This window comes from Ammospiza caudacuta, chromosome 9 (genome assembly GCF_027887145.1).
Source record: "Ammospiza caudacuta isolate bAmmCau1 chromosome 9, bAmmCau1.pri, whole genome shotgun sequence".
In the NCBI taxonomy this organism is placed as follows: domain Eukaryota; kingdom Metazoa; phylum Chordata; class Aves; order Passeriformes; family Passerellidae; genus Ammospiza; species Ammospiza caudacuta.
In genome coordinates, this window is record NC_080601.1 from 20,311,324 (window position 1) to 20,327,520 (window position 16,197).

At 45.2% G+C, this 16,197-nt stretch overlaps 1 protein-coding gene across 1 annotated transcript; it reads right to left on the minus strand.

Moving 5' to 3' along the window:
* Window positions 1-3,474: 3,474 nt before the first annotated feature.
* Window positions 3,475-16,154, minus strand: HIF1AN (hypoxia inducible factor 1 subunit alpha inhibitor). The gene is made up of 9 exons (XM_058810971.1): window positions 16,086-16,154; window positions 14,016-14,504; window positions 12,819-13,069; window positions 11,449-11,597; window positions 8,398-8,543; window positions 7,806-7,912; window positions 7,352-7,415; window positions 7,014-7,124; window positions 3,475-5,876 (listed from the first exon to the last, which is right to left on the minus strand). Exons 1-9 carry the CDS (start codon window positions 16,152-16,154, stop codon window positions 5,832-5,834), a joined length of 1,431 nt encoding a protein of 476 aa, XP_058666954.1. The 3' UTR covers window positions 3,475-5,831.
* Window positions 16,155-16,197: the final 43 nt, after the last annotated feature.

A 16,197-nucleotide genomic window follows, 5' to 3' on the forward strand; every position in this document is an offset into this window, starting at 1 on the left:
TCTACTGTTCTCTCTTTCATTTGAGTTCCTGTGGTGAACACTAGCCATGGGAAGAGGCTGAAAATCTAAGCTGCTCTCATTTGTCTGAGCTCAGAGCCAGCAGAGAATGAGACAACATGGCTTCAGCTCTCCCCTTTTGTTCTGGTTTAGGGCAAATTTGGGAGAAAACCTCTAAAGGGGTTCCTCTAGAAAACAGATTTGAGCAAGCCCCTCCCCCAACTGGTCTGGGAAAATAGTTCCTTGGAGAAAAGTGGAAAAAAACTGTTTATTTAGCCGGCAAAGCATTCACCAGCACAAAAATGAACAATACTAAATAACAAAACTTCTTGCTGCTCTGAAGAGATGACAAATTCAGAAGGTCCTCTTTGTGGGTTGCAGCTCAGCTCACTCAGTCTGTTATCAGTCCCTCCCTGCTGGAATGCAGCAGAATGCAGCGTCCTGGGCGCGCTGGGCCACAGTGTGAGCTCCCACTGTTTTACCTTTGTATCTGCTTTGATTTCCAGTTACAGAAAGAATAATCACCCTGATGGAGACCTTCACCTCAAGTAAAGGACCCAGCCTTGCAAAGACAGCAACTGCCACTGAAATCAATGGATCCAGTAAGCTTAAGTGTTCAGATGAACCAACACTGTATGCTCACAAATGGTCTGTCCTGTCCCCTCCCCTGTTAGAGCTGCTGATTAATCAGAGGCAATGCCTCTTCATGCAAACTACACCAAAGTGTTTAACCTGCAAGACCATGAATGACAGCTGTAGGAAAACCAGGTAACATAGATCCCATAGGTACGATAATTCGATCAAAGCCGTCAAATCCCAAACAAAAGCATATAGTGGATTGTGCATGAGTGGATGATGAGGCAAGACAGCAAATGACAGACACAGAGAAGTCACCACTGCCTCCTTTTCTTTACCTGTCATGCAGTCCATCAGGTTCTTCATTGCTCTTGTAGAAAATGACATTATCAGGAAAAGAGCCTGAAACTGCTTTCATGTTGCCTATCCTAAGCTTGCTGCATGCCAGTCAAGGCCCCTGCCTGCTCTCTTCCACACCACAAACTGCATGCAAAATGTGGAGAAAGGAGACAGAAAATTTAAGACCTTGTTTCTGTGGTTTTTGCTGTCAGTTTGTGGCCAGGCATCGAGATGGAAGTGCAAGGTGTCAGTGGGGGAAGGACTGGTCTGCCAGATATGCTCTCTCCCTTACTAAGTAGGACTGGAAGGATTTTGCCTCACTGCCTTCCTCCCCAAGCTTTTCAAGCCACACAAACCCTCTTTGCTGCTCTGTACCTAGGCAGAGATGGCTCTGTGGAGCAACAGGAGCACTTAGTTATGCATCTTGTGGACTTCACAGTGGGTCTAGTGGCAGCCTCCATTGTTTGTGGGATATTATCCCCCCCTTCCCTCCTTCTAACAAAGATTCTGATTAATGATCGCTCATTCCTAATTGTCAAATTTCTTTTCCTTCATCCTGTGTCTAATCACCAGTGACAGAAGCCATTACGCAAATGAGAGCAGACGACTTCCCACAACTGTTCTCGTTGGTAAAAGCCTTGTAATTTAAAGCTCTGATTTGTAGAGGAAAGCTGCGTTTCCCCAAGGCGTCCGGGCATCTGTTCCACTTACACTCCAAGAGCCTCGACTTCCGCTCCCTCCCCCCACAATTAGTCCTCTGCTTGCAACAAATATTTGACTTTTCGAGGCAGTAATTAGAACTTACTTTGCATGTGTTTGTCACAGTACAGCATCTTTCCCTTTCTGTCTAGGCAGCAGCAATGCAGAGAAGTGCCCAGGGAAGATGGTGGCTTCAGAGCTTCCGAGGACATTGATGGGAGATTGCTTTCTGTTCCGAAACAGGAACAGAAGATGAAGACCAGAAGCAAGAGTGCAAGGAAGCTTCTCACACACACGAGGCAGAAATGCATTTCTCTAAGTGTAGAAACACATGAGCAAAGGCAATACCTCTGCTGCAATTGCTGCTCTGCTTCCAGGGCTGAGACCATGCATTAACAAAGGCCTGCCAGGAGATTGCTGAGACCCTGAGAGCACTACCCCCATTCTACGGCTTTAAAGGACAGTTGGCTGTGTTCAAGGTCAGCTTGGCCATTGATAAGAGCCGTTGCAAACAAAAGAAGTCTCTGCCCAGGCCTGCCCCTCTCTCTCTCAAGAGCTGCTTTGATGCCAAGGGTGACCCCTTGCCCCCAGCTGAGTCAGACTGCACTGCAGCTGTGTCTGATACCTCCTCAGCCCAGGCCTGATCCTCACCTCGTGGCTTCACCTTAGGCCTGATTTATCACTCCAAATATCCCTAAGCTGAGCATGACCCTGATCAATAAGGCGGTGAACAAGTGGATCAGCTAAAAAATCCATGTGCTTCTCCTTACACAGGAAAGATTCTGCAGCTATGATTTACAAGGATTAAGACTTCTCCTCAGAAGAATACCTCTTTTCAAGGAACAGGGAGAAGAAAGGTATTAAGGAATCTAAGTTAATAAAATAAAATTAGAAAAAGACTGTAAGTACAAATGAGAAAAATCTTGGCCTCTGACCTAGTTTTCAAATGACACAGTTCTCATCTCTCAGTTTCCTGTGCTCTTTGTACAACCAAAACATTTCTGAGCTAAAGCTCAGATGCCACCTGTACGTTATCCAAGAGGCAATGCAGAGCTGAAAGGATCAGACACAGCAGATCACAAAGTTCAGTGGAACACAAGCAAGGGTGTTCAGAGATGATGATCCCAGCAGGCACAGCAGGGAAGGGTGAGCACCCAGAGCCAGACTTTCTGCACTTGGCTTTCCTACTCCCTTCACATTCACCCTGTCCCCCAAGGGTGTGAGGAGAGTGCCATTTGAAGTGGCCCAGGCTGAGGCATCTCTCTCTCCCACAATGCCAACATCCTTTACCTACTATTCAACTCTTCCCTATTTTACTACATCTTAGCCATTAGTTCAGAATTAGTCAGCGTTTCACCAATGGTTACATTTCAAGATTGCTGTGGAGTTAATATTACTTAAAATAACTTTCGTTTACTAGGTAGAGAGGGCTTCATCTCCCAAGGCTGTTAACATACAGCACAGCTACACACAGGAAGCTTCCCCCCAAAATCTCAAGGACAATTAATTGAGTTCATCAGGCCTGCTTGTGTAGTTTGCTCCATCATCCAGAGTATGGTGACACCATGCAGGTCAGCAGGGAAGGGAATTTTTCCCTGCCCACCAACACTTCTTGTTGACAGGATACAAGCACACCATCTTATTCCCAGCTTTCCTTTCAGGCTTCTAGAAGTACTATGGTGAAAGATGTGAAGACACATAATAATGCAATTGGTATTGCTGTTTTGAAGGCAGTTCTGGAGACCAACAGCCTTAACCAGTGAAGAACACAAGTGGAGTTGTCAGACTGAAAGGTAGATTTAGACACACGTCCTTATAGAGCTCTTCTACACAGCCAGTCACAAAATAAAAGCCACACCATTCTGTTGTTCAACATTGGTTGTATTTAAGAACTACACTTCAGAAGGTACCATGTGTTTGTCACACCCCACCCCCTGCACACAACACACAGCTTCCCAATACCATGGCAAGGGGCATTGAAAGCACAAGGTGAAAAGGGAAGAGGGAGGGAGTCAGTCCATCAGTGCATTGTAAATGAGCTTTCACAAAGTCAAGTGCAGCAAAACCTGTTCAGACACTTTAAAAGTTAGACCTTTGGCAAATAAAAGAAAAAAAAGGATCCTAAAAGTTCTGTAAGTACCATTCTCTCTCCACACGGGATATGAACTCCCACCCTGAGCTTCAAGAGTTGATGGTGTCTAACAAGCAGTACTGAAGACTACCAAGTGCTGAATAAATAGCACAGAAATGGGATTTAATTTGACCATCTTTCAACAAAGGGCATGTGCCCAAGATTCCTGGGAAGGCCTTGCTTTTGGCCAGTCAGAAGGTTCTTCCCCAGTTGTCCCAAGGCTGAGCATTGATAAGCATCCAGCTGAGTGACCTTAGTCTGGATCTAACCACAGCTCTGGAGAGCCTGCAACATGGCAGTCAGACTACTCAGTGACACACTTTTCTTGAACAAGGACCCTGTAGCTGCCAATTAAACTTCATTTATTCTGACCAATAAAGCAGCCAGAAAACTTGCCTCAGGACCTCCTGTTTCCTCCTGCTTGAGCAGCCTTTCTCTTTTGTGAAAGACAAGCCCAATGCAAGTGGTGCATGCACTATCCCAGCAAAAGATGGGACCTGAGACCAAAGATGGAGCACTTCTCAAGTAACACGTTACACTTTTATCAGAACCCACATCAGAACAAGCCCAGCACAACAGGGGAAACACTGGAAAGCCTCAACAAAACAAATTCTACGCTTTCTGGGATGAGATACATGGGCTATGAAACAGCTTCTCCCACCTCTAGCTTTTGGAACCCATTACAATCGCATCACAAGTACAAGATCTTTGCACCACCCCCCAAACCAGGGACAGCAGTGCAGCACGCCTCAGGGAATAAAAAGCCAGCTTCCACATGAGCCTAAGGCTTCTGCATGGAAGAGGAGGAGGAGGAGGTAAGCAAAGTTATTTTTCAGAGTGATTACTGAGGACTCAAACAGAGGCTTATCTGGTTCCTGTGCTCTGGTCTTGTCATTTCCCAGTCTGCCATGTCAAGTCCCGGAACACAAAAAGGATCAAGATAAACTTAATCACATTTAAACGCAAAGCCCTGAACTCTTTCACATGACTGTACAAGGAAGAGAACCACACACTGGCATGGATTTAACTGATGGACAGGAGCCACACAAAATCACACAAACGCGCGCACCTGTACGCAGCCACACACACTTGAGTTCTTGCAGTTTCAGTAAAAAGGGCACTTTCCTGTGCTAGTCTCAGGAGCCAGCACCCTGCTGGGGAGAAGTGAGGCTCTGTACCTATCTGACACTGTGTTGTGACAGTTGAGCTCAGCATCCCTTGGAAATTTAATTTAAAAATGTGGCTTAATCATTCATGACTTGGAGAGTGCCCTGGCATTTATGCATCTCCCTTCATAATGCTACATCCCCTTTTAACCATACTGCAGCTTCAAAAGAGCAGGAGAGAAGCCTTCACTCCCCAGAAAAAGCTGTCAGGAAGGAGATTTATCTAGACTCATACAAGACAGATGTTATTTGGACAGCATAGGATTTGGTGCTCACACACTAGATAAATTCATTCTGATCTCTACCCTGTACTACATCCAAAGCATAGATGTCTTAGGTTAAAGGAACTGAATCATTTGTCCAGTTGCTCAATGCACACAGGCCATCTCATATGTTCATTTCCATGAATACAAAAAGGTGCCAGAGTTGAGCAGGGACAGGTCCTCTAACAACAGAGGACTGTGAAACCTAACATTTCCCGCCTTATATCCACTGCTGCCACCAACACACAAACCCAGCCAAGAGGTCCAAACCCCATGAGGCTGAGGAAACAATATTGCTCCTGGTTATCCTCCAAGCTCTTCTTCATATGCCTGAAAATCCTGAAGTAACACATCCAAGTGCCAGAAGCCATGCTCCTTTTTGTGGTAAACAGGGCAGAGGGATGAAAATAAACAAGTTAGTGAGCATGAATCCAGCTTCCAGTAAGTGCAGACTCTTTCTTGGGAGGTTCAGTTAGATGAGAGTGGAGGATGAATAGGGTACTAATGGTTTTGCAGTTCCAGTAGCCCCTTTATTGTAGTGGGGCCAGGACAGGCCAGGAAACCCATCAGTCTGTTAAGTGCTGCGTGCAATACTAGCGCTCAGTATCTTCCATTGCTTGTGAACAAAGCAGCTCCAACATCAGCCAGGGGCACCAGGCATTAGTCATAGCGACCCTTAATCATCATATTCAACAAGGGACCCACCTGTTCAAAGCAAAAACAGGTCATTAGCCAGGACAGTTACACACAAATGGCAGCACAGAGCCTGCTCCCTCTGCATCACAGAGCCCAAGATACACCTAATCACTTTCAAAGTATTTTCTAGAAAAACACTGGGGCACACATGAACACATTCTCAAAATACCCTACCAAAACTGCAGAGTTCTCTGTCAACACCTGACTTCAGGTGACACCAAAACATTCCATCAGAGTGGAAACATGCCCGAAACATTTTCACTTCCCACCTAACCTTTGTGATTTCTAAGTAGATGCTATTGAAGGGAATCAATAGTCATCATGGGTTGCTCTTTTCAGGGAGAGAAGGAACATTCTCATTCATTGAATCCTCTCTGGTCCCTGGGGTCACTAAGAGGGGGGGCTACAGGTTTTTTTTTTTCAGTCAAGACCACTCTCACATCTCAGGACTTCCTAACCATCGAGGGAAGTTCAGAATGCTATGGCATTAAAATAATCTCAGAGGAGAGGCTAAAGACAAGTTTCTGCACAGTGGTAAGGATTACAGACCATGAAAGCATTTCTATCCTTGACCTGCATTTCCACTTTCAGATGATCAGATCTTCAAAGGCATACTCCTAGTACCTCAGTCTTTTTAGACTTAGTACCTCAGGAGTTTGTGTTTTTTTTTGATATACCAGATAGTTAAGACTGCAAAGAATTCAGAGATAAGCAAGAGACATGTTAAAGATGAAGCACATGACTTAATAGAGGAGATTTCTGTTATTTAAGAGACTTGGGTTCAACAGGTGAAACAGTTTCAATTTTTTTTTTTTGTATATAATGGGTATCATTGCTGCACAGAAGACTAAGGAGTTTTTGGGAACAACACTTTCCTGGAAGTGCCCAAAGTCAAAGTACACTTTTTTCCCACATACAAGAACAACTGCTTCATTGTTTGTAGGGGTCCTTTCCATAACTGTAATTTTAAGAGCTTGCATTTTTGTAAGGAAATGACCTTCTGAAGACTGCAGGAAGAATCAGCAAAGAGCAATCTTGCTTTCCCACCCTCACTCTGGCACCTACAGAGCCAAGCAGCTGTCATCTCAAGCTCTGCATTATGCCTTAATGATTTCAACAGCAGTGACCACATGGTTCTTTCCATACCTCTTGTGGATTTCCTAAGGCTTCTCCCAGCATCTTCTCAATGTTCCTCATTATTGCCACTTTCTGATGAGCCTTTAAGGGATACTCAATTCTCTTTGGGGTTGGGGCACCCTGAAATATCAAAAAGAGCTCATTTGCATGCTTCCTGTATTGGCAGCTTATTCCACTGTACCCCAGTCACTCAGTTCTTCACACACACAACTCTGAAGAGGAAAAAGTAGCTTCCAGAAGCAAAGGACTTGGTGCCATGAAGTTCTCATATCAACAATGTGTGCCAATACATCTCTACCTGAAAAAATCATCTGAGATGCAGCTATCCAAGCTGTGCTTGTACTCACCTTGTACCAGAAGTTCACAGTGATGGTAATCCCCCCATTCAGGAGAGACTCAATGTGGTGCCACCTGCATGGAAATCACATAAAAAAAAGAAAAGAAACTATTGCTGTAGCTTATAGTGAATACCTTGGATGATGAGTTCAGACAGCACTAGACAAGCCTGGCCCTATACCTCCTGCATCAAGACCTCAAAACTTCTGGAAAGCTCTCCTTACTTAAATATAGATCCTTTTCTCACATGTTAGTGAGTACATGTACAATTAAAGTGGTGTCAGGGGGAATTACTATTCCCATCCAACAGATAGAGGAGTTAGAAGCATACTGGCCCAAGATATCACAGAAAATATCACAGTTGCTGGAGAAGTAAAAACAAAATACTCTTAGGAGCCAACCCAACACTAAGCAGAATACATTTTAAGCCTCTGTTTTTTATCACAGTCCAGCTATCCCTCTTACCAGTACATAGGTATGTACAGCACATCCCCAGGACCCACCACCGTCTCATAGCCAACCACATTCCGGAAGTTTGGAAACTTCTCATAGTCAGGATTGTCAAAGTCGACCTGATAGGAGAAAACATGAAGAAACTCAGAAGAATTTCCTGCAATGACAATCCTCATTATTGGCTCTCAGTGTCAAATCATCCTGGTCTTCCTTACATGGCTTTTACGTTTCCATTTGTATCTTAGCTTTATTGTGAGGTCCTGCAGTACCCTCCAAGTACCATGTAGTTAGGAATCCTGAAATTTGTCTGTCAACAAATCTGTGTTTGATCAGTGATCAATGAAGCAGAACAGAGGAGGTAGCAACTGCAGACCCATTGTGTACCAGTAAGAAGGTTTTTATGGCTCTAGCACTTGTGAGTTGGAACCAGACACAAACAGAAAACCACCAATGCATTCCCCAATGCTGTTGAAAACTGAGCAGAGGTTTTGCAAAAGCTCAGCAAGTATTTTGCAGCTTTAACTCCAGTGCAGCTTCCTCCCACCAAGCATCTTTACAAATGCCCATTTTGGTGTGGAGCAGAGAACAGATCTGCTACTCTCACCTGGCTCTGTCTGTCACATGGGTGGTGCACAGGATAAGGGTAGAGGCATTCAAACTGATCAGGAGGAAACAGGATACACCTCTTGTAACCCTTAATCTGAGCAAAGAAGTTCTGTTGCTCGTCATAATGAGCTGGTGTCACATTCCCTACACAGAGAGAAAAGAAAGTCAAGACACTCTCAGGTATGAAAGAGATGCAAGTTATATTCCTTGCTGAAGACAGAAAATATACTCCCACATATTCAGAAACTAAACAAGGAAAATGACAATAGGAATGTTACAAACACCCTATCATCAGCCTTTATTGAGGAACTGCTACTCCACTTAATTTCCATTCTAAATCCATACTCAGCAACTTATGCTCTACAGGATTAGAATTTCCAGCTTGTTCCAATGAACATCAGATGCTGAATGTTGATAGGGAGCTTTTTCATAAAACACTTCGTTTAAATGACAAGTTGTGGAACAGACTGTCAAAGATTATTAGTCTAGAGAAAAGTGGTAAGATTTGAAAAAAAGTCCCAGAAGTTTTTCAAGAAAACAAGTAAACAATCTCTGTCAATGGAGCTCCCAATAGCAACCGCTCAAGTCTGATTAACAGTGCTTGACTGTTGCCACTGGATCTTAAATTTAATCAAATCTTTAAATACAATGGGCTGTTTTCTACTCCTCACACTGTACTCCTCACAAAAAACTGTTTTTCAGGCTGTTTGCCAATTCAGATATTACTCTCTTGGCCTGCAAGAATTAAGATAACAGTTAACACCATAACTTCATTAAATAGAGCAGCATATATGCTGCTCTAAAGACATTCCTTTTTCTAGCACATGCTGGTTCAAGACAATTCCTTGGTTCTTGTGCTAACCTGTTAATAGAATTTTAGTGACTATATGGCCTGTAAGGAAGTGTTGGTCCACTGATTTTATGTTATGTTCTCAGCTAGTAAAACAAGTGGCAAAGACAAACTACTGTAGGTTAAGTATGACTTGGTGTAAAGGGGAAAAAACCATTCAGGTTGTGTAATTGAACAATTATAATTGGATATGCTGGTGTCAAAGTTTTGACACTGGCACAAGGCCAAATGCCCCCACGAAAATACATTTTCTCTGGTGTCTGCTGTGAGATTTTGACCAGGAATAAACAAAGCAGGCTCCCACTTGAAAAAAAAAAAATTATTAACTAAACTACAAAAACAATTACTAAACTACAAACAAAAGAAAAGAAAACACAAGGAAAATGAAAACCTCACAAAAACACTCTCCTCCTCCTCCCCCCTAAATTCCCAATACAATACTTCTTCCAAAATCACCAATTCTGGGTCCAGCACCACCCCTTTAGATTGCTCAAACTTTCAGTTCCTCAAGAGGAGAGGGAGTCCTTCCATGTGTCGAGGTGGCCTTTTCCATCCTTGTTCCGGTGCTCTCACCACCGAACAGGGATCAGGACTGCTTCCAGGGTTGTCTTTTTAAGGATGCTTTGTCCAATTCCAGAAAAGCACAGTATCTCACCTTTGGGACATCTGTCCCCCCCCATATTTTATATACCCCCTGGGGCCGAGGGGTACCCACACTGAATCTTCTTTGGCTCTGGGACATTTCTCCCCCTCGACTCAGTCTCTGTATCACACGGAAGCATGGCTCTGTCCATGGCTACACAAAAGAGTCCAGCATAAAATGCCACTCCATCTTCTCCATTCTTCCAACATCTCAACATCTCTCACACTCTCTCTCTCTGGTCCAGACCTTCATCACTCGTCTAGGAAGGGCTAATGTTCTGTGAAGTTTTCATTGTCCAAGAAGGGTTAAAAACTCCTCCAAGCGGCTGGACTCCTGGCTGCAACCCCCCCCCCCCCCCACCATCTCCTCAGCCGGGCTGCCTGCTGCCAGCACATGTTTACTAAATTTCAAGGTAAGGGCCGCAAACACAGGCTGCACTCTCTCTCTCTGTCTGTCTCCAAGGGGGGGGAACAGGCTGCCCATTGCTTCCCGGCATTTCTTTACTTCTTCCTTCCACCCTTGGGGGGGCCAGGCTCTACCTCTCCCGGGCCGGGCCGCATGGCTTTTCCCCTCCCCCCGCCCAGGCAGCAACTGGGCCGGGGGAGAGACCCAACTCCTTCCCGCCGGAAATCCAAAGAGGCCTGCCAGGGGGAGAGCCCTGCTTTTACCCTGTGTTCTCAGAGGTGGATCCGATGCCCAGTGGTTGGGCCAGATGGCAATATTCAAATCTGAGCACTCATTGGCCCTATCTACAGCATCCCAGAAATCCTGTTTCCGGGTCAAACCATGACAGCTGGCCACATTGATTATAGGCTCTCCCACTTCACAGAACAGTGTACATTTCTTCCCCAGTTATTGAGATTACTTTCTAAAAGGATGTTCTCCTTGTCAACAGCCGAGTGGTTCCTCTGCCTTCTAAGGCACTTGCCTCTTAGTCAGGCTCCACATGAATTTGGAATTCTATTCTATCCAAATACTTTTAGAATTTACCCATCTTCAAGTTTCCCACTGTCCTATAGGCTTTCAAGAAAAAAAATCAGGTCTTAATCAAAAGAGAATTCCTCCTCACAGTGTACTAGCTCAAATAAGAAAAAAGGTTTCACGAAATAGTCAGATTTCCTTCTGGGCAGACATTGGACATACTCAGAAAAGCCCAGAAGTCTAACACTGTTCAAGTTGCAAACCTTTCTGCACTTTGAATCTGCAGGCTTTGAGCTTTTTAAATCTACAGTGCCTGAAGCATGCAAACAGTAAACAGATCCCAGGATATGATTAGCAGTTACTAGAAACACAGTGCCACCAGCATCACACAGAGCCTTTCCATGACATTCAGGCATTCAGAGTACATCCCTGGCAAAATACAGACTATTCCTTTCCTTGTTTCTCAAGTTAAGGTGTGACAACAGTCTCCTCCCAGCACAAAGCTTTACTCTACCTCCTCTGAAGGAACACACAGATATAGGGGAAAATCCATTTGAAACACCTTCTGGAACTGAAATACAGAACTGCTGATGCAATCTTCTCCCTTTTTCCTTCAGTCTGAAGAAGGTATTTACCTTCCATGCCAATAAGAAGCAAGTTAGAAGTCAGTTGACCCCAGCCACGTTTCCCTTGCTGTTTGTTAATCCAGTTCCAGTTGAAGCCAAGGAAATCCACTACAATCTTCCTTCCAACTGTGTCATTCAATGTTTGCTGTAGATATAACCTGAATTGTCAAAGAGAGAAAGCAGGAATCAAATATTAAACTTTGTCATGAGCACAGACATACTGTCTCTTCAGAAAGATTTCAAAACAGAGAAGTACTTCCTAGAGATTCTGTTCTATCACTAGACAGCTTCAACACCCATGGAAGAAAACAGTTTCAAAAAGTCTGCAAACTTTGCTGTAAGGTTTCCCAGTACACAAGAGAACAGATCTTAGTTCAACTTGAACAATTACAAGGGAAAAACATAATTTTAAGGAAGAACAATCCTCTCACAGAGCAGGAGGAGGAAACTCTAAACAGACTGGCCATTATCAAATAAATCCCTAGAAGAATGCCACCCCTCTAACTCACCTGCAATATCAGTTATCTCTTCTAGCAGAACTACATGAGGGAAAAAGAGGGCTCAGGAGAGCCTGCACATGTCAGTATCAAGTTACTTAAAGCCATGTTTACATTTAGACATAGAGGATCAGAGGAATCTAACATCTGTACCAAATCACAGTATTGCAGACTGCTGTCTGCAATGCTGGAAGAAAACCCATTTCCAAGAGCAAGGACTGACTTCTCTCTTGGAAAAAGCATACCTAAAGCTGAGAAAGAAGAGAAAGGCACAGATGACAAGTGGGCAGGATTGCTTCCAATTAAGACACAATTAAACATCTGTAATTCCTTTTAGAGGGCTGTGACTGAAAACACTGAGGGTTAAGCTGCTGACAGTTATATTCCATGTCCAGCTGAAGCTCCTCTCAGTGACCCACAGCTCTGTTTGTGGCACAGGCCATCACCCACAATCCACAGCACGTGCACAACCTGGCCTATATTCCCAAAGAGGGTTAGCTCCAGCTGCCTTGGGATTCTGAATGCCACAGCCTATACCTTTACATCAGACAACATGCTTCTCTACCAATACCACTACCTGCCAAAAAAAAAAGTGAAGCTTAATTCTTTCTCTATACAAACCCTGGCTCACACAGAGGAGGAAAAAATAAATAAATTCCCACAACCAGTGTGAACAGTTTGTTTGGTTTTACTTTTCTAATAAGGTAACAAGGCTGCTGTCAACTAGAAGCCCTGCAGGAAAAGCAGGATTATTAACAAGAAACAAATAAAAATTCCAAAAAGTTCATGACACTTTAATCATCAACACCCACTGAAGAGAAACTTAGCTCCTACTTAGGTCTGAAGAAATAGAGAAACCTCCACACTCCACTTATCACTTACCTCTCAGCACTCCCTTTTTGTTGTATTTCTTTGAGTCTGTCCACAAACTCGGCAAACTTCATTTCTTCCCTACTTGACTTGGGTTTGAAGTTCTTAAAATTGGCCATTTTTTTCTCATCATAGTACAAAAACTTGTGTGTGCTGGCACTATACACTGAGAAGTCCCCATTGCCAACGTTTTCCTGGAGGTAGTCCAGGTCCCATTTCAGAGCAGGATAAACCAGATTTGTATCTGTTAGCACCACTGGCTCCTGGAGAGAAACAGGAAGTTTATTGATTTAAAGACCTCTTGAACTTAAGAACAAACACATTCATTATTGCACCCACAAAAACTCCCCTTCAAAATGGGGAATTGGAAAAGGCATTTGAAGTAATCATATATTTGTTCTGGGGAGAAAACCAAGCAAGACATGATAGGAAATTCTAAGAAAGTGGTGGCCTGGGGCTACAGTAAGCTCCTGGTAGCAATGGGATGACAGATTGCACTATCTACTTAGCCAGTCTCTATCAGCAAGGTTAGACAAACACTAGCTGGCAACACTTCTGGGCCTGCTTGGTCCTGCCACGTAGCCAGGAGACACAGTAGATTCTGGCTGGTCACTTCCAGCCCCAGCTGTGAAGGGGAAAGTGCCAGCAAAAAGATCCCTCTGAATCCAGAAACAGAACTCATCTCTTTTCTCAGAGGACTGCAAATAACCACCATCAAAAAAACCGACCATCTCTTCTACAGCAAAAAAAGAAGCTCTACAAAAGGAAGACCAAGTACATCGCCTATCTCATACAACAGTAGTAAGCAACCTAACCAAGGCAGCACTGTGTTCCCAAGCTGTGCACACACAACTTCTTGCAGACTTTCCTTAAAACACCCAACTACCGAACCTACCAAAAGGAGACTGAGCTGGTACAGAGCCAGTACGAGAGCCACCACTGCAAAGGACCCTTTACATCTGTGGTCGCTGGCACTTAGAACACAATCAATACGTGCCCAGGGGTTTCTACCACGTTCCCACAACTTCCATCCCGACAACAAAGGGCTTAAAACAAACGTTTCCTGCCAATTTCACAACTCAACTGTAGCACCGAAGAAAAATGTCCACAGAGCAGAGAGGAACGGGACAGCGGCTACAGCAGAGCCCGCGCGGTGCCCGGGGCGGACAGGGCCGGGATGAGGCGGTGCCTGCGCCCGGGACCCCTCACCTCGTTCTCGATGAGCTCCTCGGCGCGGGGGTCGCTGTGGCTGAGCCGCGGGATGGGCCGCGTCTCGAACGAGTAGCGGCGGAACTGGGAGTCGCTCCAGCCGGGCCCTGCCGCCACCGCCGGGCCCTCCCGGCAACCCGCGGCGGCCGCCGAGGAGGAGCAGGAGGAAGAGGAGGAGGAGGAGGAAGAAGAAGAGGAAGAGGAGGAAGAGGAGGAGGAGGAGGAGGAGGACGAGGCCGCCGCCATCGCCGCCTCCACCGGAGAGCCCGTCCCAAGGAAGGCGGAAGCGGAAGCTGCGCACCCATGGCAACGCCGGAAGCGGAGGGCAGAGGCGGAGGGCAGAGGACATGGAGAGGGAGGAGAGCGGGGCGGCGGCGGCAGCGCCCCCGGGCGGGCGGAGGCTGCAGGGGATCCGCTGCCCCGGGCCTCGGTCCCTTCCGAGGCTCCCGGGCCCCGCCGGGCGCTGGGAGCGCAGCGGGGCCGGACCCGCTGCAGGAAACAGCAGGATCGGCTCTGCAGCCTCCTGGCCGGGCCCCGGCCGCTCCTTCCCCTGAAAGGCGGCGGAGCGGGCGCCAGCGCTGCCCTCGGTCATTTCCATTGCCCACGGAAACAGCAGCGCCCGCTGACTCTGCCCGGGAAATGCGCTGCGGAGCTCTGCGCCTGAAAACGAGATCCGTAATTAACACTGGCTACAAAAAACAATGTAGCACTGCCTGGTGCAACTAACATCCAGCCTGTGGTGGCGGCTGCATCATTTTAGCAGGATTTCATGAACTGTGTGACTGAAGCTGGAGCCGTTCAATTATCTTCTTGTATGTTTATTAAGTGAGACAAAGTCTACATTTCGCTTTTAATCTGCAAACAGCAAGAATGACGATCACTATTTCCCAAGAACGCACGCCACATTAGGCATCAGCTCTGGAGAAGATTTTGGTGTCTGGCATACAGTGGTTTTCATCTTACACTAGCTGGGATTTGTTCTGCCTGCACAGAACTTTGCCTTCATGAGAATAATACAATTTCCCTTTGTCCTGCCAAAATTTATTAATATACTTAGTTTCTGGGAAAATGAATGTTCTCTTACGTTTTAAATCCTTTTCTGCTGTACAGCTTAACAACATTTTTTACAGTGTATTTGCAAATATATATGGGTGCTTAAGAAACTTGAAACGCAGTTGTGGAAAACTCAAACATAATTCAGAAAATAAATACCCAGTGGTGAAGAGCTGATGTTAGAAACGGCTGACCACAATCCAAGCCTGAGCCCAAGTCAATGGATAGCACTGCCAGTGCTATCCCCACACTGCTGTCCCCACAGCTCGCTGGGCTGCGGAGGTGGGACAGGCTCCAAACGCTGCTCCATGGAAAACAGCAGCAGCATCTGCCCTGGCACGTTGGACTCTGAGTTAATAACTTTATTAGATAACTGAATAACTTCACTGCATACCCATTTGTAAGGGAGTTGGCTGAATTAAGATACCATCCCTAAAATGACATCAGTAGGCCTTTCTTTGGGATAAGTGAAAAGATCCTGTCCTTTATCTGCAACAAAGCCCCCATCTCAGGCATGCTGTATCTCAGACATAGTTTTATGGTTCATCACTATCTTCATTCAATTACTAGGTTTAAAATTAATGTTGTTATTAGAAGGAATGGCTTTAATGACAAACTGTCTGTGATAGTTTTTGAGCTGCAAACTTTATAATGTAAATCGTTATAGAGACATTACCCATTATGGCTGATGTGAATAACTGAAGGAAAATGAGTTCAACTACCACAGAGTTTACATAATGAAGTAAACTGCAAAATCCTTGAATGCTCATATTGATTTTATTTACAATAATACATTGCTTATATTTGAAGAATCACATTGCTAAATTAACATGCCATTTCTGCTGTCCACCTTCTTCTGGCTCCATGGAGATAAGACGATTACATTTGGGTATTGAATTTAATAATATACTGTTACAAAGAAGGCGATTTCCATAACGCCGCCGGGCACAGCATCGATCCGATGAAGCATCGATCCGCAGGAGGCTCCCCGTGTCTGGAGGGCAGTTCCTGCCATACATTCCCGTTGCCCCGCTTCAGACGGTGACAGACAAAGCGAAATATCGTAACGCTGCCTTTTTCGTCCATTGCCCCCGTGTCAGTACTGCACCCGCGGCCGGTCAATTCCTGC